We start from the raw sequence: 21,672 nt of genomic DNA, 5'->3' as shown, positions 1-21,672 counted from the left end.
GGAGCAGAATGATAGCCAATGGCAGTGTGTTAGGCAGGGGGAAAAGATAAGGCCCTGGCTGGTGTGGAGACAGGGGGCCTACAGTCAGGAGACCCACACTTGCTCTCAGCTCTGCCACCGACAGGATGGTGACTGCCAACCACCTTGCCCCCCAGGATCTCCATGAAACCGGCTTTACATATTCTCCTAGGACCTTTACTGCTTCTAATGCATATGGAAGGAAACTTAAGCTGAGTACAAAGCAGGATCTTCTAATACAACTGTTTGGAAAATAAACAAAAACAAAAGGTTTCCTATAAGATGGTGACTTAGTAACCAAGCAACTAGTGAGCAATCTAGTGAGCAACCGTCATGGGTACTGAAGGGAAACTGTCATGGGTACTGAAGGGACACTTACTGCATGGAGTGCGGTCTGGATGAGATGATGATCGCGGATGTCTCTTCCAGATTCCTGACGTTCTATGTAGTTATATGCACTGTTACTTAACGCTATTTATCATAACAAAATGTTACTTCAAAGTACGATTCTCATAGATGCTGCTATTCATATAATAAGATAATAGCGAGTTTGAGGCCAAACGTTAATGCTTTCCATGTTACTTATTTTAATAATTCCTACCATTAAATTCCCTTTATTCTTGGCACTGATAAAATTTTCTCTTTCAAGTGCCAATAGCATGGTAATTTTCAGGGTGATCTGTTTTGCAGAGGCTAATTTGAACTTCCTTAATCAAGAAATCAAAACAGAAATGAATCTTAAGAAATTACCTTAAAATCATTGTACTTCTTAAAAAAAAAAAAAAAAACTTTTTAAAAGGAAGAAAAAAAGAAAGACCCAACAATTCAAAATGTATCTAAATATAACTGACTCTTTCTCTCTCTCTGATTTTAAGGCGTGCCGTCTGAACCCTGCATTGGCAGATGAACTTCACTGTTTACTTATACATCAAAGAATTTAGATCATAATGCATTTCAACAAAGACCATCAACCCTGGCACCTTAGAACGGTGTGTGTTTTTATAGTCGCTACGCTGTTTGGTTATTTTCTGCATCCCAAGTTACAATATCCTGGGTATTCTGATGACATGTTACCTTTGTTCTTACATCTGTAATTTTATAACTCAAAACCTTAGGTATAGGATCTGATTGCTAAATGAGTCCTTAAAGATCCAGCTCTTTGCCTACAGACTGGCCTAGATCATATCAAATAGAGAAAAACACTCCCTAAAGAAAATTATCTTTTTTTTTTTAATACAGAGTGTCTAAAAGACTTAGTGCAGTCTTAGCTTTAATAACTTCAAAAGTATAAATGCTACAAACCTATAAAAAAACACTGAAAGCTTAACTCTTTAAAATTTCTTTGACCCTCACTTAGTTTTGTGAATTTTGGATTATTAATTTTAATTTGTTGTTTTCCATTAAAAATTTTTAAATTTAAGGGGCACCTGGGTGGCTCAGTCAGTTAAGCATCTGACTTCAGCTCAGGTCATGATCTCGCGGTTTGTGAGTTTGAGCCCCTCATCAAGCTCTGTGCTGACAGCTCAGAGCCTGGAGCCTGCTTCAGATTGTGTCTCCCTCTCTCTCTGACCCTCCCCTGCTTGCATGCGCTCTCTCTCTCTCTCTCACAAATAAATAAACATTAAAAAATCTTTAAGATTCATAAAACTATTAAAAAGAATTTAAAGAAAGTTTCAAATAATGTTCTTTAATTGTGTAGCATTTATACTTCCAAAGCAATTAAAGCTAAGACTGTACTAAGTCTTTTGGGACATCTTGTCTTCTTAAAAGAAATTCTTTCAAATAGTTGGCTAATTTACTATAAACTTCAAAAAAAGTAGGTTTAAGAAACTGCTTAGAATCTTCCCTTAAAGATCTTAATGAATAAGACAACTGCTATATTCCCGATAAGATAATCAGTTCAGAGAGATGTTTCTTTGTGCTTAGACTCATCTGCTAGATTAAAAAAACCTTACGATTCATTTCAAAGCAAAGTAAAATGTGAAAAAAATTTCAAATCATCTCTCAATATAAGAACTGAATCTAAATATGTTAAAACTTTTAATTAGGCTTTCCTTGCATTAATGAGGTCCATAAAGATAAAAGTTGATAATACAAATAATAGGATCCACATGGAGAAGACTGTATAGCAATACATGTCTGAAACAGATACACTGAAAACAACGTCTTAAAGATACCTTATCAACACCTTCCTGTAAGCATACACTGATGTGGCTTTATTTTATAAATCACTACCATCCTTTCCGAAAGTGGGTTTAAACAGGATCTCATCTTAGTACAATTAATCCGTAGGCATCAGGCACTAAAGAAGTGTGTATGGTAGAAAAGTACTTGCTCTTGTCTCATGTTCCGCTTTGTCTATGTTACTTGTACTTCATTTTGCCACGCTATAAAAAGGAAAGCAATTTCAACAGACTTAGGTCTGTGAGATGCCCTCAACGATCACATACTTCTCTCTTAAATCTCTTAAGACGGATAAACTTAAACCATTCCTGAAAACTAATCCTTTTCTTTTAAATTCTCTACCGAAGACTCCCTCATTTCCTCCAGGAACGTGACTCAATACATCAAACCCTTTGTGAGATTTCACACTACCTAGCTTCCATCTCTTCTACAATATAAGCCCACTTGCTCTGCTCCTAATACCATCCATACATGGTATTCCTTCAACCATCGGAAGATCTAAATCCCCAACCAGTATTCTTTTCTCCACACTTAATCCAGTCCCTTAAGCCTGTAAGAATCCTGAAAGTGGAATGTAATAAGGCAGTGCTTGTTGGTTTTAACGGCACACTTGACAGATAAGCGAATCTTCCTTCATCCCAGAGACCACTTTTTTGACTGCCATTAAAACACAGGTCTGAGAAATCCCCAGTGTAGGAATTTGACACGCGTCATATGGGGTAATATGCTACGCTTAAGTGTCTTCAGTAAATCCGACACAGAATTCAAAATTTCAGTTTACTGTAGTTACCATAAAGGGGGTACTTCTGGCACAGACGAGCCCTTGCAAACTACCACTGCTGCAGACCGTGGCACACACCTTGACCTGTGAGTGGAGTCTCACTCTTTAACTCACGTTGAGTTGAGGCTTCCAGGTCATTCATCTTAAAACAAAAAACAAAACAAAACTTCTAAGATTCCTTATAGCTGACGGCTCATGACGAAGTTGAAATTTACCTTCAAGAAAGATTGAGGAGTCAAAAATAGTTATTTTTCTCACTTGCAGTGGACACTTGTAACTGCTATGGTTTAATTACACGCAAGGTGGACATTACCAGTAACTGTGTTACGATGACATCCTGAGGCTCGGTGATTTCATTTGCTTCTCTTCTCTGAATGTGTCTTTTCTACATCCCTGTGAAGGAGAATTCTTACTCATACAAACAGCCAACTTTGGTTTTTTTCTCAAGGGTCAAATATCATCCTGGTTTGAAAAAAAAAGGATCAAAGAGCCGTGACTAAAAGAATCCCAAAGATAAAATTTGGTGTACTAATTTTTAATCGTTTACCTTTTAGAACTTGTGTTTCATATCGAGAACTTGGCAGGTATGATCTAGTAATGCCACAATCAGTACCACTTGAGTATACATACAGTAGTTTTCTTTCATGGATTTCAAACTGAATTTTTGCCCATTATTTTGCTTTCAATGTTCCTGGGGGCTACAGAGAGGCAAGTGTTTTATTATCACTGCATGATAGATGGTGAATGTTTATTAAGTGACTTGTTCATGGCCCCACTATTGATAACAAAACACCCATACCCTGGATCTCACCTAACGCCCCACGAGTCCACAAGACCTGATGATATAATCGAGTCCCCAAAGTCCCTTAAGTCCCTTCCCACCTGTGTTTCCCTATCTCATTCCTGCCCACCCTTCAAAGCCCGGCTCCTATCTCACTCTCCCGAACACATCATTTCAAGCACTAATTTGGCTCTTCTCGTTCACACTAAAAATCAGATTTTTTCACATATTCATTCTGTGTCTGGAGGAAGGCAGCCAACTGTATACTTCCTTGGAGAAATCCTTAGGTGCACAATGGTTTTGTCAAACAAAACAAAAAAATTCCTCGATAAATATTTGAACTGCCTGATGTATTTTAACCTCAGTTTTTTGAGACGTAAGCACCTTAAATATCATAGAGCTCTGTGATTCATTTTTATATTTTATTGCTTCAAATGCTTCAAACTATGGGAAATCTTTGGTAAAAATAAAGACAAAAAAATTTTCACAAGAACTTTACACAAAGCATTGCACAACAATGTTCTTCAATACACATGAAATAATAGAGGAATGTTCAGAGTCCTCAGTGAGGAAAGTAACTGTACAGTATTCCTAGTTCTTCATTTTAAAACAAAACAGTTTTCATAAATATTTAAAATATTTCCTAAGTTCTTATCACATATTAACATCTGTATTTCAATCAGTGTGTTGAACTTAACTTATATTATTATTAAAATAAAAATAATTAACAGAAGTGTGTTTTTCTGTTACCTGTGACAGCATCAAGTTCTCCCTCCCCAACCAATTCCGCTCACTTCCCACGAAACTAGAGGGAGGTAACTAACATAAAAATCAATATGGTTCTCAATCAAGCCCTCTGCGGAAAAGAGGAAAATATTTCATGTCTATTGTTACACAGACATTTCTCTGGTGGTTGGTTTGTGCGGTCTCAGACTTGGCCAGCTTTCAGCTGATCTAAATGACTTCTCAGCTCAGGACACAGCTCAATTAGCAGCAACTCCATCAGCACCTAAACCAAGAAAGAGGAAAAGAAAAAAAGTAGAAAAACGTGGGGTTTATTCTCTCAGGGTGCACGCCTATGTCTAAGAGAAAAGTCTAATTTTAGGTCTAAGATGATTCTCCACGAACCACTCACTCTCAAATGAATGGAACTCATATAAACTCCATTTAATATCAGATTGATTCATTTCAGGGTCTCCTTGCCATGTCGCACCATCAACAGTATTTCATATTTAACATCATAATCAGACGACTTGGAAACAGTCTGCTTTGCTGAAGTACGAAAACTAAGCGGTCACACAAAAAGGCGACGCGCATCTGGTCTGAGAGAAGGACGGACTGCGCGCTGGAGGCACGTTTTTCCCTTTTCTTTTACCAAACTGAACAACTGAACAGTCAGATGACAATGAAGCACAGTACATAACTGGGGTGAGAGTTATAAGTAACAAGAACGATTAAGTGTGCCACCCCCACATGTGAACAGAAATGTAAAACTGAATTAACAGTAAATCCTCTGGTCGCCTTTCAATTACTCACATATAACAGATGCTTATTGGCTCTTGTTTCCTGCAGTGCGTTGAAGATTTTTATTATACCATGCCGGGCATTCTGCTGTCCAACGAGGCTCTGAAGCGTATCTGAAAAATCAGGTTTACATTCTGTGCTACTACTGACAAAAAGTTTACAATCCACGCATATTCAGTGAAGGAGACAGTACACGGTGTACCCGCAACAAATAAAGGCACTGGGGCGGGAGGGACATGAACGATCAGTTCTCTCAAATGTTTAAAGAGAAAATAAGTCTATTTAGAAGTTTTCGACATCAGGCATTTATGCAAATTACAATTTGAATACATTGCTACCCAATTAAAAAGTAACCTCTCTAAACAGTGTTACTCCGGCAGGATTTTTAAAGCACAAAACTTGTTATCTGTTCTAAAACATTTTTCTAATTAAAGAAAGCATTACAACCACTACTGTTCTCATTAAGATTCTCAGTATAATTTCTCAGCAAGGGACAAGTTTTAAGAGAAAAAAAACTGATTATTTTTTTTTTCAACGTAAATAATGTTTTCTGAGAGATATAAATGAAAAAGGCCTTAATAAAGTTAGTTCCCTTTGTGTCTCTGTACGTTTCAGGATCAGAACCTAGGCCTCACCTGGAATGTTCTCAAGCAGCTTCTGCTGTGCTCTCTGTTTTGTTTCCTGACTTTGTTCTTCGCTTCTGATTGTGGTTGGAGGCGCCAATTTCCCATGTGGCCAAAAAGCATCCCGGAAAACGTTGATGTAGTAAACCAACATTTGCTCACTGAAAATCCAGTTCACGGTGTCCCGGATTTGTCTTTTAAGAGAAAAACGTTTCTTGGATGACGTTTTGAAAAATGTTATCCTCTGTTCTCGCAAGGCATTTATCAGTGGGTAGGTTAAGATACAGCCTGATCTACACGTTTGATGAATAAACTAGGAATTGAATTTTTAAACTCTGGCTCTGAAAGATATTTTTTATTTTGGTGGTGCTGGGTAACCATTCATCTCTCGAGCTCACGTGTCCATCAGTGCTGAGCTCTCCAAACGTTTGCCACACAGTACCTGCAATCTGTAAGGACAAGAACTAAGAGGAAACGGATTTGTTTGAAGCTGGCAACTACCCTGTGCACAGTGCTTCACACACCAATTTCTCCAGGAAGTGGTGTAAACTGAAAACGTGCATTCATTTGAAGACTGTTCAAAGTGGTGTGGAAAACTTTCCTGAGCTCCTGGAGTCTTGGGGAGGAACCTAGCTATTTTCGCTGTCTCTTGTGTCGCCCTGGCAGATCCTGCTGGGCCGAGTGCTCTGACCCAGCGTAAGCATTTCGCGTGCTCACGAGGCGAGAAGAAAAAAAGATACCGCCTTTCACCCTAAAGTGAAGGACTCCAGAAAGATAAACTGCTATCTAGTGTATTTCACATTTCCCTGGGAATGAAGGTTGGGCAGACATTTGACTTGCACAGTTAACAAATAAATGGCTTTTAGCCGGTTCTCCAGGTCTTCCACGCAACCCTGTTTCATTAGTCATTAGAAAAATTCTATCCCGTGACAGGATTTCTACTGTCGAGAGACAAGTAACACAGTTCAAAGACCCCAAGAGAGGTTGGAGGGTGAAAAGGAGGAAAGAATTGTCTTGACGATGCCAGGAAGACCTGAAATTTCAAACTCAGTTCATGAATTACAATAAATCAAAAAGCCTTTAAAGAATCTGACTTCCCAACCTGATTTTTAGAGGGGCAATGTAAGGCTTTCAGAAACAGTATCTGAAATAGATGTTTCAAGCCTCATACTTTGCATAGTTATCAGCTACCACTGTGGTCTAAACTCTGCTCTGAGTTAAAACTGGGTTAATTCTGTTTATAACTGCATGTCTCCTAAGATACTTCCCTATGCTGCCTAGGAACTGGGCAATTCATATCTAGACCAAATAAAAGAATTGTATTAATTTAATGGGACTTCTGCTTTTTTTTTTTTTAATTTTTTTTTTTTTAACGTTTATTTATTTTTGAGACAGAGAGAGACAGAGCATGAACGGGGGAGGGTCACAGAGAGAAGGAGACAGAATCTGAAACAGGCTCCAGGCTCTGAGCTGTCAGCACAGAGCCCGACGCGGGGCTCGAACCCACGGACCGTGAGATCATGACCCGAGCCGAAGTCGGACACTTAACCGACTGAGCCACCCAGGTGCACCAAATGGGACTTCTGCTTTAAGAGAGAACCTGCCAACCTGCCTGCCTGCCTAAGAAAAATCTACGTAAAAACGCAGACACCTTCCGCCGCCCCCCTACCCAGTCTTGTTTTGAGTTACTCACTGGCACTACATGAAGAAAATTTCACTTTGCAACTCAAAATTAGGTAAGTGACTCTTACCAAAGGCCATCACCTATGTATTTTCTATCAATTTAAGTCTGACTCTCAATTAGCCAAAACCAAAGGAAGCTTTTGAATCAATCCTGGTGTGTGAAATTATAGTTGGGACAAGGCACGAGGCACATACTGTGCTGCTGCTTCATTTTGTGATGTGTTCTCTCTGCTAAAGGCAAAAATAGCAAAGGGCCAGGTGCTCCATCATTTCTCTGCCTGATAAAAAGCCCACTGAAATGAACGGCCTGAAAACTCTCTACATGACACCTCTCCTCCAAGCCCCATAAAAAGAACTGCCAATGGATTCACCACACACAGACCGCCACTGCTCATTTATAATTAAGAGCCAATATCATAAATAGGAGCAAGGAGAGTGTGCATGATTTGCTGAAATTGAAAAGGAAAATAAATTAGCACGTCTGGAGTACTGGGAAATACAGGGCCATTTTGGAATTTTCTTTATCCAAAGCCCATCTATGTAACAGTTAAGAGGTTTGCCTTAGATTGAAATGGTAAGTTAAACAGGCCATCTTTCTGACGAAAACAAAAGCCTATGATACTAAGTCAACTAAATATGCCACTAATACCATTTGTTAAAAAATCTGACAAGTAAATTTTGCTTCTGACCACAAGGAAAATATATTCTATTTGGGAATGAATAAAAAGATAACTTGCTCTTTACTGTTTCCCTTAAAAACGTATAAGATTTACCTGATAACCATGTGTACAAAGTCACTATGATGGTTTTAACAGCTCATCTTTCACTAGGGAAAATCTGGTAATTTCATCTTAAAATATTTTGCTGTACAAAAAAACTGACTTTCCCCCCTTATCTTTTAGCAAGTAATTCACATTTTTATTGTACAGGAAGTCATAAGAGTACTGGATATAGAGTTAAACTCTCATGTGTATGGATAATGTACCATTGCTTAGAATATACACATGGCTTACAATGGTGGTTATACGTCCACATATCTCAATGGATGGGTATTAAGATATGAACTAATAAAAGCAATTACCACTTTAATGTTACCCCAACTCGGGGGGGGGAAAAAAAACCACATATGGTTTGCATTTCCCTCCAAATAAATACCTGCCAGATGATGTTTATTGCACTTTCATTTTGACTTAGAGTCTAAGCCTTAAAGTGATTCCCATCATGCAACATAAAAACACTATACCCAAGATACTCAAACTGGTCATCATGATCAAAAGAGAACTTTACAGAACGGAACTTTTAGGGTTTTAGGGTTTTTTTGTTTTTTTAATTTAATTTTTTTTTTTTAACTAATCTCTACACCCAACATGGGGCTTGAACTCACAACCCTGAGATCAAGAGTCACACGCTCCACCCACTGAGCAGCCAGGTGCCCCTACAGAACAGAATTTCCTGACCCTGTCAGCCAGAATGCTGAAGCTAGCTCAAGCTTTTATCATCTAGTTCACCATGCATCCTGTGGGAGAAATTCTTTCCCTATCCAATCTTAGAATCCTAATGGAAACAAAATGAGAAAATATAATACCTTAAGCTAGAGAGATCCCCGGCTACTATATCACAAGGTAATTTGATTTTTAAGGCAAAGAGTAAGGCATTAATTCAAACATTCATTTCATGAAACTCACTTGTTGATGGTTCTTCCAAAAGTGACCTGAACGAGAGCAATTAATGTTCTTCTCACCCATTTAAACACTAAAATAGAAATGAGGAGAAAAGAATTTATCACAGTATATCACAATTATGACATTTTCGGAGCTGCACAAAGCATAAATCTTACCATTTGACTCAATCTGAGTTCTGACACCAAGTAATGACTAGGATATCTGCAGAATTTGGGTCCAGGTTAGCAAACTGCTGTCAAAAAAAACTTCTTCTAAGCCTTCATTTTCCACATAGTAACCGATGAGATGAAACCTAAGAGTTTTTATAGCTTTTCAATGCCTAAACAACAGGTGAGCCAGCGAATGGAAACAATACTCTACTTCACCATGTCCCCAGGCTACTTACACGTCTGTTTTCCACCAGCAGACACTGCAAAGCCTATTTTAGGTTTCTGTCCGGCTTGTTGAACCCAATTTTCTAACACACTGCTCTGAATGAGAAATATCTGTGATCAAATGTTGACAAATATTTTGAAATATGAATGAGCCGATGGGCCTAACTTCCCTTTTGGATAGCCGTTTGTAGATCACTCCATACTTTTATGTATTTTATGCCCTTGGGAGAAAGGTGAACTGTCAAGAGCTGGGACCCCGAGTGAGCGTGACTTTGGCGCACTCCTGTGCCACTTCCCAGAGCAGCTGGGCACAAATCACCTTCTCTGAGCCTCAGTTTCCTCATCTGTTCAAGGACATGTGTTTTGCTTTACAAATCTTGTTGATATCTTACACGAGTGCTGTAAAAGTTTCGACAGACCTAAACTTTAATTACCAACATGAAGACACATTTTTAAAGGTACAGAATATGAATATAAACCAGAAGAAGGCAAAGAAATGCTGGGAGGATGTTTTAGGTCTGCAAATTGGAATCTAAACCAAATTTTCCATCTATATAAATTCGCATCCATTCACTGAAATGTTTAGTTACTCACACATAAGCAAATGAGAAATTCAGGCTTGGCTCTTAGAGTTCAGGGCTCCTGCCCCAGTAGGAAAACCTAAAAGGGACTAAATCCACAAACACCTCTGTACGAGACAAACCACCCAAACAAAATCAACAATCAACACAGACTTGGCCCTAGACTTTTAGAACATTCCAAAGTCATTTCTAACTTTTTAAATGGATCTAAGTACCCAGCTAAAGTAGTGTTGTTAACCTGTCAAGTAAGAGTCAAGTCTTAGAATCAGAACTATGCTTCAAAGGTGCCTTAAATTTTTTATGGAATTCAGAGCACTCTGATAGCACGCAGACTCGTTCATTTTAGGCTGGGAGCAGCACGTCTGCCGGTGCTGATAACCTCACTCTGGCTTTCCAGAGCAGAAGAGACGCAGAGCAGAAGAGACGCAGCTCATACTGTCATGGAAACTGGTCTGGATCACCCCAGAAGAACCAAATGGCACTTGGAGATCTTGGAAGGCAGGAGGTTTATTTTACACCGGTGGGCTCAGAGGAGATCATTCTCCGGAGGTCTGAGCCCAGAGTGTCAACAGAGGGGACAATTTATAGTCTGTTACTTCCGCATTCCTCATTAGTAGTAGTTTGGTACATGTGGCAAGCAGGGCGGGAAGAAGAACCTGGAAGGGGAGTCTTAGGGCAGGGGCTGGAATTTCCTTCTCAGTACTGTCGTCAGCCATCTTATAACAGATTTTTCTCTCTCAATATGCAGAGGGTCTGAGGACACAGGCAGCTCTAAGAATGCCTGACGGCCAAGCGACAGTTCTACATTTTTTAAAAGGCTGTATTACTGATCCCCTTTTGTACGCTTAACTAGAGCAGGAACCAAAAATGTCTTTGGTACAAATTCTCTCCCAGCACTGATATGCCTTTACTCCCTTCTTCCAATCCTCTCCCGGTCCCCATTCCCCATACTGCACAGGAATCAGCCCTATTCTTCCTTCCAAGGACTCATCTGTTCAGACACATAAGCAGCTGCAGCAACACTGGCATTTTGCTGATGGCAAATATATCACATCTCATTATAAATGATGTTCTATTTATTCCCCTCTGAAATGTCACTAGCAAAACCAAATATGCTTCTAAGCAGGCATGTGGTAGAGGAAATCCAAGCTGCAAAGACAAGACTGGGCCCTACTCCCATCCATCATGTCTCTGGATCCCTTTGTTTCACAAAGAGCACACTGACCAAAGGCTACAATGGTGCTTCCTCATTCTTATCAACTCCGTGGGAAATGGGGAAGACTCACGATTTAATGAGCCAGATTTCACTGACGAAGAGTCAGATTTTGGGTGGAGAACTAGTTTTTCCTGCCTATGCTGTACCTAGTTAAACATCAGTATATATCTTAGAGCCTCTAAAACATAGAACAGGGATAGATAGCTTTTTCATCTGAAAGGATCTTTGGTATTTGGATGATATCCTATCACAGATTACTTCTTCATTTAACCATCCGCCATTTCTAAAGTTTAGCCTAGTTCCAAATTTCCATTATTGAAATTATGCTAAAATGAACATCCTTACGTATAAATCTCTGCCTGCAGTTTAGAACTGGGTCTAGGGCTTAATGCGAATTACATTTTTGGAACCCCTGCGGTGTAAGTTCACCGAGGAAAGAAGCTACATCTGATATACTTTTCTTTCTCCTTACAGAGTGATCTCTAAAACATATGCTCCCAAAGCGTTTGCTGATTGTTTTAGCTCTGGCTTATTAATGACTAAAATAATTAATTCTGGCACTTAAAATTTTCTTGCCTGTGCATCCATCCAGGCATTTTATTGATCACTGACTATGGATGAGGCATCACAGTAGATGGTGAGGACTAAGACACATAAAACATGTTCAAACTTGCAATAGTACTTGAAGTTTTTTCATCTGCTAATAATCCTTTAAGTGATCTATTAAGGGATATACAAATAAGAAGGGAAGCCCAGCTCCATTTCCTATACAGGACCAACCCCCAGCCCATACTCTTAACCCCAAGGGAAAAGCTGCTAATCTGGGTAGACAGCACAAGACAGTCACAGGACAACATATTACTGGCTGGTGGCATTACGAGGCCTTACCAACGCTTACTCCTCACATGGGTTTCCTCTTGTAGGTGGTCGGCTGTGACTTCAGGCACCTGTCCTATCTCTAGCTAGTCCCGAGGCTCTCGGTACACGGAGCACACTGATCTCAGGGTTCAGAGTGTTGGGGGGCTGTGGAAGGTGAGCGTGGGCAGAGGGACCTATTCAGGACTCAAGACTCAGACACCTAGTACAGTTTGACCTTTTATCCAAGTAATACTCTGGGGGAGAAGCACCTGTGTGGGTCTTAACACGAATACTTTGATTCTGTTTTTGCCCTTGTTTCTGCCAAGTACATCTCCCTCAGGTACCGCTAGGGTGACATTTCTCAACCTTGGCGCTCTTTTGGACAGGACAGCTCTTTGTTGCGGGCGGTGCCCCAGGCCCTGGAGGGGGTTGGTGGCATCCCTGGCCTCTCTCCACAAGATGCCAGGAGCACAATCCCCCAGGTTGTAACAACCAAAAGTGTTTCCAGATATCACCAAATGTCCCCTGAGGGACAAAATTCCCTCACCCTTCCACTGATAACCACTTCTCAACAGGGACAGAGGTAGCTGAAAGGCAGGCCTGAGGCATTTCCTGTGTCCCTCACCAGAGTACAACCTCACAGCACCAAAACCTTACCTTTATCAACAGGGCTCCTTCCCTGACTATGCACAATTATAAAGCAACGAGGCTATGCTAAACCACGTAAAAAAGAAATTCAAAGCATTCTATCTGTATTCAGAGGAACACGGTAGAGGGTAACTCAGGACCCAAAGTTCCCCAAGTACAGAGGTTGTGGCCTCGGGTTCTCCCACAGTATCTGGTTGGCTGGTAAATGTGTTTGCTGATGAGTGAATGGATATAGATACAAATGTGATTCGGGAATAAAGGGGTATTATGAGGGTATGGGTGGGTGTGGGTGTGTGACCACTTAAATAAATCACAAAGAGGCTTACTTCCTCGAAGTTCAAAGATCTCCCCAATCAACATGAAACATGGCTCAGCCAAGGCATCTTTCCTCCCGTCCACATCATCACCATAATCTGACAGGTCACTGTCCTCCTCTGTCTCCTCCTGGGGATACAGAAAGGTCAGAGGAAGTCACTTATCCAAGAAACTTGTTAGAGTTGTTCTTTTCTTTCACATGTAAATTCCAACCTATGGGCTCACATTTCAACCTTAAACACTCATTTGACTTTCCTACATACAGAAATCTATGCATTCTCAACGCGGGGCAAAATGTGTATCTAACCCCAGGGAAAAGCTTGATGTTAAAGGCTTATTCAAGGTTTAAAATAATTTTGAAAAACTTCTATCTGTGTTAGTAAGGAGTGAACTAGTAGATAACAAAATAGTTTTCTAACCATTTTGAGTTTCAAAAGTAAGCCTTTTTAACTTAAAAGTCATGATTTTAAATTCGCTGTTAAAATGTTTTTTTAAATTCCCTGTTTTTTTTAAATGTCTTTTTTTTTTTAATGTTTATTTTATTTTTTGAAAGAGAGAGAGAGAGAGAGAGAGAGAGAGAGAGAGAGAAAGCAGGAGAGGGGCAGAGAGAGAGAGAGGGCGACACAGAATCTGAAGCAGGCTCCAGGCTCCGAGCTGTCAGCACAGAGCCCGACGTGGGCTCGAACTCACAAACTGCAAGATCATGACCTGAGCCAAAGTCAGACGCTTAACCGACTGAGCCACCCAGGCTCCCCAGTAATGTCATCATTTTAAAGCTCTGACTCAAGCTCTGATTCTGCACTTCAGTCAGTCTCATTTTCTGATCTGTGTATCAGCAAGTTTCAGCTCAAAACTCATTATTTGCCAGGTACCAGGCTACTGCAAATAGGGGTGATGTGGATCCAGACTTTCGGCGGCCCACAGCGATCTGGGGAGACTGACAAATATACGTGCAGCTGTTTCTACACAGAGGGCGAGGTGCTGTCACAGGAGCACAAACACGGGCAGTGGAAGGAGAGCTGAGCATCATTCTGATGTCTGCAGAGGCAACAGCTGAAGCTGTGAACCACACAGAGGGCTAGTAACAGCACTGTGGGGGACAGGCGGGGCAGGGGAAAGGACTGAGAAGTCAGAGGCAGGAGGAGTTTCCAAAACGTCACAGCAACATCAAATACCGCAGAAGAGGGGGAAGAAGGTGAAAACAGAGAGGAAGCCGCTGGATCGGGCCGTGGGCACTCACTCTTAGAGATAATCTCATAGTGACTGAGCCATAAGGTAAACTCCAAGAGGTTCAGGAATAAATGGGAGGTCATGGAGGAAAGCTAACCGACCACGGGCAGACATGACATACATGGCTCCGAGGGGCAGAGGTGGGAGAGAGGCTTGGGGGGTGAGCAGGTTTACACAGAGACCCGAGCACCGGTGTGGATATGCTCTGTGGGGTGTCCAGATTTCTCTCGGCTCAGAATGCAGTAAAGTAGCATGCTCCTGTCCATCATCCGCGCCTTCTGTCCGAACTCGTTAAACCAATCCTGGTGAAGAGGCAGTAGCATTTGGCGATGAACGCCAAGGAGGTAATGAATGTCTCCATAAGGAGACACCGAATTTCAGCAATGGTCTTGAGCAATTTGCTGAAGAGCCAAAGTTGGGGCTCCAGTGTCCTAAACATAGCTAGAAGCTGGCTCTGCAGGGAAGCCTGAGCTCTAGAATACAAGATCGCTGGGGTGCCTGGGTGGCTCAGTCGGCTGGGAGTCCGACTTCAGTTCAGGTCATGATCTCACAGCTCGTGGGTTTGAGCCCCGCGTCAGGCTTTGTGCTGACAGCCCAGAGCCTGGAGCCTGTTTCGGATTCCGTGTCTCCCTCTCTCTCTGCCCCTCCCCTGTTCACGCTCTCTGTCTCGAGAATAAACACTAAAAAAAAAAATTTAGAATACAAGATCGCAAATGTCTGCAGCCTCTCTCTATTCACTTCTTTACCCATGAATGTCACTCCTAGACTCATCTTCCTTCAGAATATTCCATGACCTTCCATTCCCTGAAAATAAGTTCTGACCACCTCAGCTTGGGATGACCTTGCCCCCCGCCCCTTCAGCTTTTTGCCTAATATTCCATTAATTAGCTCCCTCCAGACGCCCTCCTCTCTAGTCCCATGACCTACTGACTGTCCCTCTCATACCGGCCTCCCCATAATGACGACCCACATCTCCAGGGATGGCTGGTCCACCACTTTTACAGGGGCTCCCATACAACTTCCCATCCACATTTCGCCTACCGATCTTGTTATTACTCTTTTCTGTATCATAAGTCTTGCAAGTGGCTTATAGGGGAGCACAAGCAGGTGTCCCCAAAGTATAACAGCCATAATAACTGAAAAAGGATGTACCTGCTCCCCGACCCCCCACCAGTAGCATGCTTTCAACAAATATCTGGTACTTAAAACAGCCTTCAAAAAGATGTGCCCAAGTCTGCAAGAATGGCACAACTGGGGTGCACGTGTGGCTCAGTCAGTTGAACATCCGACTCCCGATTTCGGCTCAGGTCATGATCTCACGGTCCTGAGACAGAGCCTTGGGTCCGGCTCCGCAATGAACGTGGAGGCTGCTTGGGATTCTCTGTCTCTCCCTCTCTCCCTGACCCTCCCCCACTTTCTCTGTCTCCGTCTCTCTCTGTTTCTCTCTCAAAATAAACAAACATTTTTTTAAAAAATGGCAACTTTCAACAGCTTACCTCTTGATGTGAGAAGAAGTCGCGAGGAAGTCTTTCCAAAAATGAGGATAATGAAAAAGTGGATTTTTTCCCCTGCACATCAATAACCTTGAGGTAGTCAGGAGAAGGGCTCAAAAAGGCATAAAGTGCTTCACTCTGACACAGTCTTTCATCTGAAAGCAGATTCTGCGGAGGAAAGAGGGTGGGTTACTCCCAGGGAGGACTACACCTAAACTGCTGGAAACCAGCACAGATACAGGCGAGCGAGGCACAAAGGACTGCGCTGGGGATTTACCTCCCCGATTCTGAACCCCAAACCGCTTCCCTCTCCTGCTGAAACAGAACATCTGAGATTAATTGCAGTGATCTCAACCCTCTCCTGGGAAACCGGAGCACCCTAATCATCCTGCTCGTGGGGGATGCGGCGTGGACAACAGAACGCACTCGGTTTGCACCACAACAAAGAACTCCTGCTTTGCACACATCTGACAGACCTGTGGCCACCGCCTCTGAACGTCACCTTCACCCGCCTGTGTTGGAACACCTTACACACCACCCACTGCGCAAGGACCCTCTGCGCGCTGACAGCACGAAGCCTGCTTGGGATTCTGTCTCCCTCTCTCTCTGCCCTTCCCCAATTTGTGATCTCTCTCTCCCTCTCTCTCAAAAATAAACCTTAAATAAAAAACAAACAAATAAATACTCGAAAAAACACAATACAGGATTTAGGATTAAAGAGACCAATGGTGGGGCACCTGGGTGGCTCAGTCAGTTGGGTGTCCGACTTCGGCTCGGGTCATGATCTCGCTGCTGGTGGGTTCGGGCCCCGTGTCGGGCTCTCTGCTGACAGCCTGGGGTCTGGAGCCTGCTTCGGATTCTGTGTCTCTCTCTTTCTGCCCCTCCCTTGCTCATGCTCTGTGTCACTCTCTCTCAAAAATAAATAAACATTGAAAAAAAACTTAAAAAAAAGAGACCAATGGGAAATAGTGCCCCATTTATGATGTAATCTCTCTGGGGTAGAGGGACACTGGGAGCACTGTGCTTCTGCTCTGACAGCCTGGGGTGGCAGAAGAGGTTAGGTTCTAATATTTTTTTTTTTAATGTTTATTTATTTTTGAGACAATGTGAGAGAGTGCAAGCAGCGGAGGGGCAGACAGAGGGAGACACAGAATCTGAAGTGGGCTCCAGGCTCTGAGCTGTCAGCCCAGAGCCCAACGCGGGGCTTGAACTCACGAACCGTGAGATCATGACCTGAGCTGAAGTCGGACGCTTAACCGACTGAGCCACTCAGGTGCCCCAAGAGGTTAGATTCTAGTCTCAGTGGACTTGGTCCCTGACAGTCACATGACATTTGTTCAGGCAAAGGTTGAAATCTGATAAACTATGACCTTCTCTAGAACAAGTACTTCCGAGAACACCCCACACTGCCACACAGGGGACAGGGGGTCCAAGGGTGCGACCAACATTCCAGTGGTTGTTAGCTTCCTGTGTCCTGCATGAAGACTGGACTGGAAATAGGAACGTTCTGACTCAGATGGAGGGAAGGAGGTTAATGCGGATGAGGAGTGGGTGTCACTACCGCCTTCCCTGGCCCCGGAGCCCAACAGATAGGCCTTTATTCCTTTCACAGAGCATCAAATGTTCACTTGTATGCAAGGATAGATTAGAAGGAGTGAGATACTCTCCCCCTAACTTGATTTCCTTTAGCTGATCTATACTCTCCAGCACTATTTTTTAAGATAGTAAGAAATGACTAAGTCTTGAACTTAATATAATCAATAGAAAGAAATCATTAAGGGTAATAAGACTTTGGCCTAAATTATATTTGATTATGAAGGAAAATAATCAAATTAAATACATAGGAAAAGTCAGAAATTCTCAAAGATGTCTGTGGGGCAAGGTATAATTGTTTTTTAACTTTTTTTTTTAAGTAGCCTCTACCCCCACATGGGGCTCAAACTCAGGACCCTGAGATCAAGATCAAGATCAAGAGTCGCTTGCTCTACCAACTGAGCCAGCCAGGCACCCCCTGGGGTTTTATAGTGTTTAAGCTCTTTGGGGATGGCATCCCATTCCCAACTCCTTCCCACAAACACCTAGAGCACGTTGTCCTATTCTAGTGAAGATCTAAGGTGACCATCCAGTTAAGGGGTGATGGAGAAAGGTGTAAGGCACTCCAAGAACAGTGCTGTGCACACGCACACCAAGAAGCAGGACAGAGCACCGCTGGAGGCGGAAGGCTGGTGTAAGCAGTCTGTTCCTATATGTCCACAGGAATGAAGAAAGACACGTGTGTGGCCGAGAATGACTATCTAGATTATTAAATATCTGTATGGTTAGTTTGCTTCAATAGGGAACCATTTCTCATAAATAAACATTCAAGTACACACGTGCTCACTGGAATCCCTTTTTCTGGAAGGTCCTGTGAACCCAATAAAAGACTAAGCATTTTACATCTTTTCCTGTTTGCAGTTGGTGGGATAATATTTGAAATAACAGTCTGCAGTGTAACCTTCCGAAATACATTCAATAGTTAGTGCTTTCAAATAGTCTTTGAGGAAATGGGAAAACAATCCAAATCTGTACTTCCTGGTTTGAAAACCTCTTGATTACAAGACAAAAGGCCACTTGGAACTAGTTTCATCTGGCTTAGCTGCAGGTTATTCTTGCTCTGGGCTGTGCCCACATGACCTACCAGTGGCGCCAGGGTCGCAGAGTGTGGTTTCTCTCCTGGCACAACAGCAGAACTCACTAACCCATTTCCATCACCCACAATCCAGTAAGGGTACATATCCGCCCTCCCTGCACCCAGAAAGTGCAGGCACAGAGTGTTGTGTCTTGTTTCACAAACAAGATCTTTAACTCATCTGAATGATTCAATCGGTTACTATGTTGGAGTGGGTTTAATGATTTCCTAGACATTCTGAATCAGCAACAAAATGGTAGGATTTCAGTTTTAAATTCTCTTGTAAGAGCATTTAAACACTGATGATTCTCTAACCCAGTTCTGCCATAATTAAACTCAGAACATTTTTCTACGGTGCAAATTGTTTTATTTCCCAAGAGAGGTTTATATATTATATACTATACACACATATTATATAATATTATAAAAAATAATTTTAGGAAACAAAAATTTCCCTTGGGAAATAACATAATTTGTATCTTGGAAAACTTTAGAATACACACATACGAACATATTTAGAGAGAGACAGAGACAGAGGGAAAGAAGAAGATATGAATATAAGGGGAAAAAAGTCAAAGCAACTCTGACATTAACTTATTTTTTTATAAAATTTTTTTTCAACATTTATTTATTTTTGAGAGAAAGAGCACAAGTGGGGGAGGGGCAGAGAGAGAAGGAGACAGAATCTGAAGCAGGCTCCAGGCTCTGAGCTGTCAGCACAGAGCCCGACGCAGGGCTAGAACTCACAAACTGTGAGATCATGACCTGAGCCAAAGTCAGATGCTTAACCAACTGAGTCACCCAGGCGCCCCTGATGTTAACTTATTTTAACAACGACCCATACTTCTGATTCAACGACTATATTTGAATATAGCCTTTACTAAGAATTTGGCAACATCCACTATTTAAAATCTCAGGACTTCTAGCTACCATATATAGGCAAAAAGTGTTTCACAAGGCAAAGTTCAATGCCTCCAAAAAGAGCTTTGGGAGTCCATGGTTTGAGTAACTTAACTATACTCTGCATATATAGAGGGCACAGCAAAGGAAAAATATATAGTGGTTGCTATACGGATCGTGTATCTTTGGCCTTATTCTCTAAAAACAGACTGAAGACAAATATTAAAGCATTCAGAGGAACTTAGGAGAAGGTCTTTAGGACCTCAGAGTAGGCAAAGATTTCCTAACAAGCAGAAAGGCAAAACCACAAGAGAAAAAATTGGTATTTTGGGCTAAATTAAAATTGAGAACTTCAGTTCATTAAAATAAGTCATTAAGAGAGCGAAAAGGCCATCCACAGAAAGGGAGAAGGTATCTGCAACATAAATGGTTTGACAAGATTTATGTCCAAATCACATGCAGAACTCCCACAAAGTGGTAGGGAAAAGACAGGAGACAGGACAGAAAAGCAGACTCAACTTGGCCAGACCCTTCATGAAAGAAACTATCCAAATGGCCAAAGACATACAGACTGGTGGTTCATATCATTAGCTGTCAGGGAAATGCAAATTAAAACCACAACAAGATACTACCACACACCCACCAGGATGATTATTAAAAAGAACAAAGCAGGGCCCCTGAATGGCTCAGTCAATTGAGTGTCCACATTGGCTCAGGCTGTGATCTCATGGCCGTGATCTCGCAGTCAGTCATGAGATCGAGCCCCGCGTCGGGCTACGCGCTGAGGGTGGAGCCTGCTTGGGATTCTCTACGTCTCTCCCCCACTTGCATGTGCGCACGTGTGCGCGTTTTTCAAAATAAATAAATAAGCATTTTTTTTTCTTTAAAGAACACGGCAGAGAGTCAGTGGCAATGGTGATGGGGAGCAATCAGAACCCTTACATTCTGGGGTGACAGTGTAAAAACTGCTACAACGACTTCATAAAACTAAGAAACTCAGACCCGTAGGTATTACATGACATATATTCACCAAAAGACAAGTACTAGAAGTTTCTAGAAGCCCTCTTCATAAATGGCCTCAACCGGAAACCATGCAGATGCTTGTCAAAAACAGAATGAATAGAGTACAATATGTTCGCACAGTGGGAAATCTACACAATAGTGAAAACGAACGATCCGCAGCCAGAACAGCACTGCGGGCCAGAGTCCCCTGAACACAGTGTCGAGTGAAAGAGGTCAGACACATAGGAGTCCATACTGCATGATTCCATTTATACAAAGTGCGAAAACAAGTGTCTCTGGGCTGTCGGAAGTCAGGATCATCACGGCCCCTGGTCGGGGTGGGGGGCAATGACAGGAAGAAAGCCGGAGGCACTGGCAGTATCCTATTTCCCGGACTGGGTGCTAGTGCGTGCACGCACGGTGTGCTCAGGGTGTGAAGGAGGAGACAGTTGTACACGTGATTTCTGTACTGTACGTATTTTATATTTTTTATATCTTGTGTGTGTAGTATACTTTCATGACAAACAAATAAGCCAACCAAAGATATTTTGAGGATCTGGCATGACCAGAGAGCACAGGAAGCTAATGAGCAAGATCTTAGAATAATGACAGTTTAACCCCAAAATAACTAATTTTTCCTCTTGGATCCAAAACGTTTCAGTTGCTTACCTGTAAAAACTTATTTAATTGATTCTTTGACTTTTCCATAAACTTGTGATCTATAGATTTGAAAGGCAGCTTGCTAAGAGAAGGCAACTGGACTTTTTTTAAAGAAGGGAAACACTGTGGAAGAAAACATTAAATGTTAGCAACTCAGTCATATTTATATCTTGGGGGGGGCAGTTTAGATTTATAATTAGAACAAACCAAGTATCTTCTTCCTGTTCTCGTTCCTCTTGAGATTTAAGACCTTGAAAACCCGACTGTTCTAATCCGGCTCCAAGGAATGAGGAGGAGCAGGACATTTGATGAAAAAAGTCTAAAGCGCACCCGTAGGCCCACGAAGGCCTGGAAGCCAGGCAGCCCTGAGGCCAGGCCAATCGGGTGGATTTGTGCAACACGAAGCAGCCCAGTGCTCTAGGCGGGCACACCCGGCTCACAGACGATTTTT

The 21,672-nt window shown here is 42.0% G+C and overlaps 2 protein-coding genes across 5 annotated transcripts in view; one reads left to right on the top strand and one right to left on the bottom strand.

The window, feature by feature from the left end:
* LRP2BP (LRP2 binding protein) overlaps positions 1-5,737 on the top strand; it is a 29,519-nt gene extending 23,782 nt beyond the window's left edge. For all 3 annotated transcript variants that reach the window (XM_019422273.2, XM_053900846.1, XM_019422277.2), the window contains 2 exons: positions 894-1,007; positions 4,957-5,737. In XM_019422273.2, coding sequence (XP_019277818.2) covers positions 894-959 — 66 coding nt within the window. In that variant the 3' untranslated portion in view covers positions 960-1,007; positions 4,957-5,737. The remainder of the gene's footprint in view (positions 1-893; positions 1,008-4,956) is intronic.
* The window catches only part of SNX25 (sorting nexin 25), a 131,334-nt gene continuing 113,834 nt past the window's right edge, over positions 4,173-21,672 (bottom strand). For both annotated transcript variants that reach the window (XM_019422270.2, XM_019422271.2), the window contains exons 13-19: positions 21,231-21,344; positions 15,995-16,159; positions 13,280-13,397; positions 9,280-9,346; positions 5,924-6,105; positions 5,301-5,401; positions 4,173-4,773 (exon numbers count right to left, since the gene is read on the bottom strand). In XM_019422270.2, coding sequence (XP_019277815.2) covers positions 4,693-4,773; positions 5,301-5,401; positions 5,924-6,105; positions 9,280-9,346; positions 13,280-13,397; positions 15,995-16,159; positions 21,231-21,344 — 828 coding nt within the window. In that variant the 3' untranslated portion in view covers positions 4,173-4,692. The remainder of the gene's footprint in view (positions 4,774-5,300; positions 5,402-5,923; positions 6,106-9,279; positions 9,347-13,279; positions 13,398-15,994; positions 16,160-21,230; positions 21,345-21,672) is intronic.

The sequence above is a fragment of the Panthera pardus genome, unplaced genomic scaffold (assembly GCF_024362965.1).
Source record: "Panthera pardus isolate Hobbes unplaced genomic scaffold, ASM2436296v1 HiC_scaffold_13, whole genome shotgun sequence".
NCBI classification, from domain to species: domain Eukaryota; kingdom Metazoa; phylum Chordata; class Mammalia; order Carnivora; family Felidae; genus Panthera; species Panthera pardus.
This window is presented reverse-complemented; position numbering and strand designations above follow the sequence as displayed.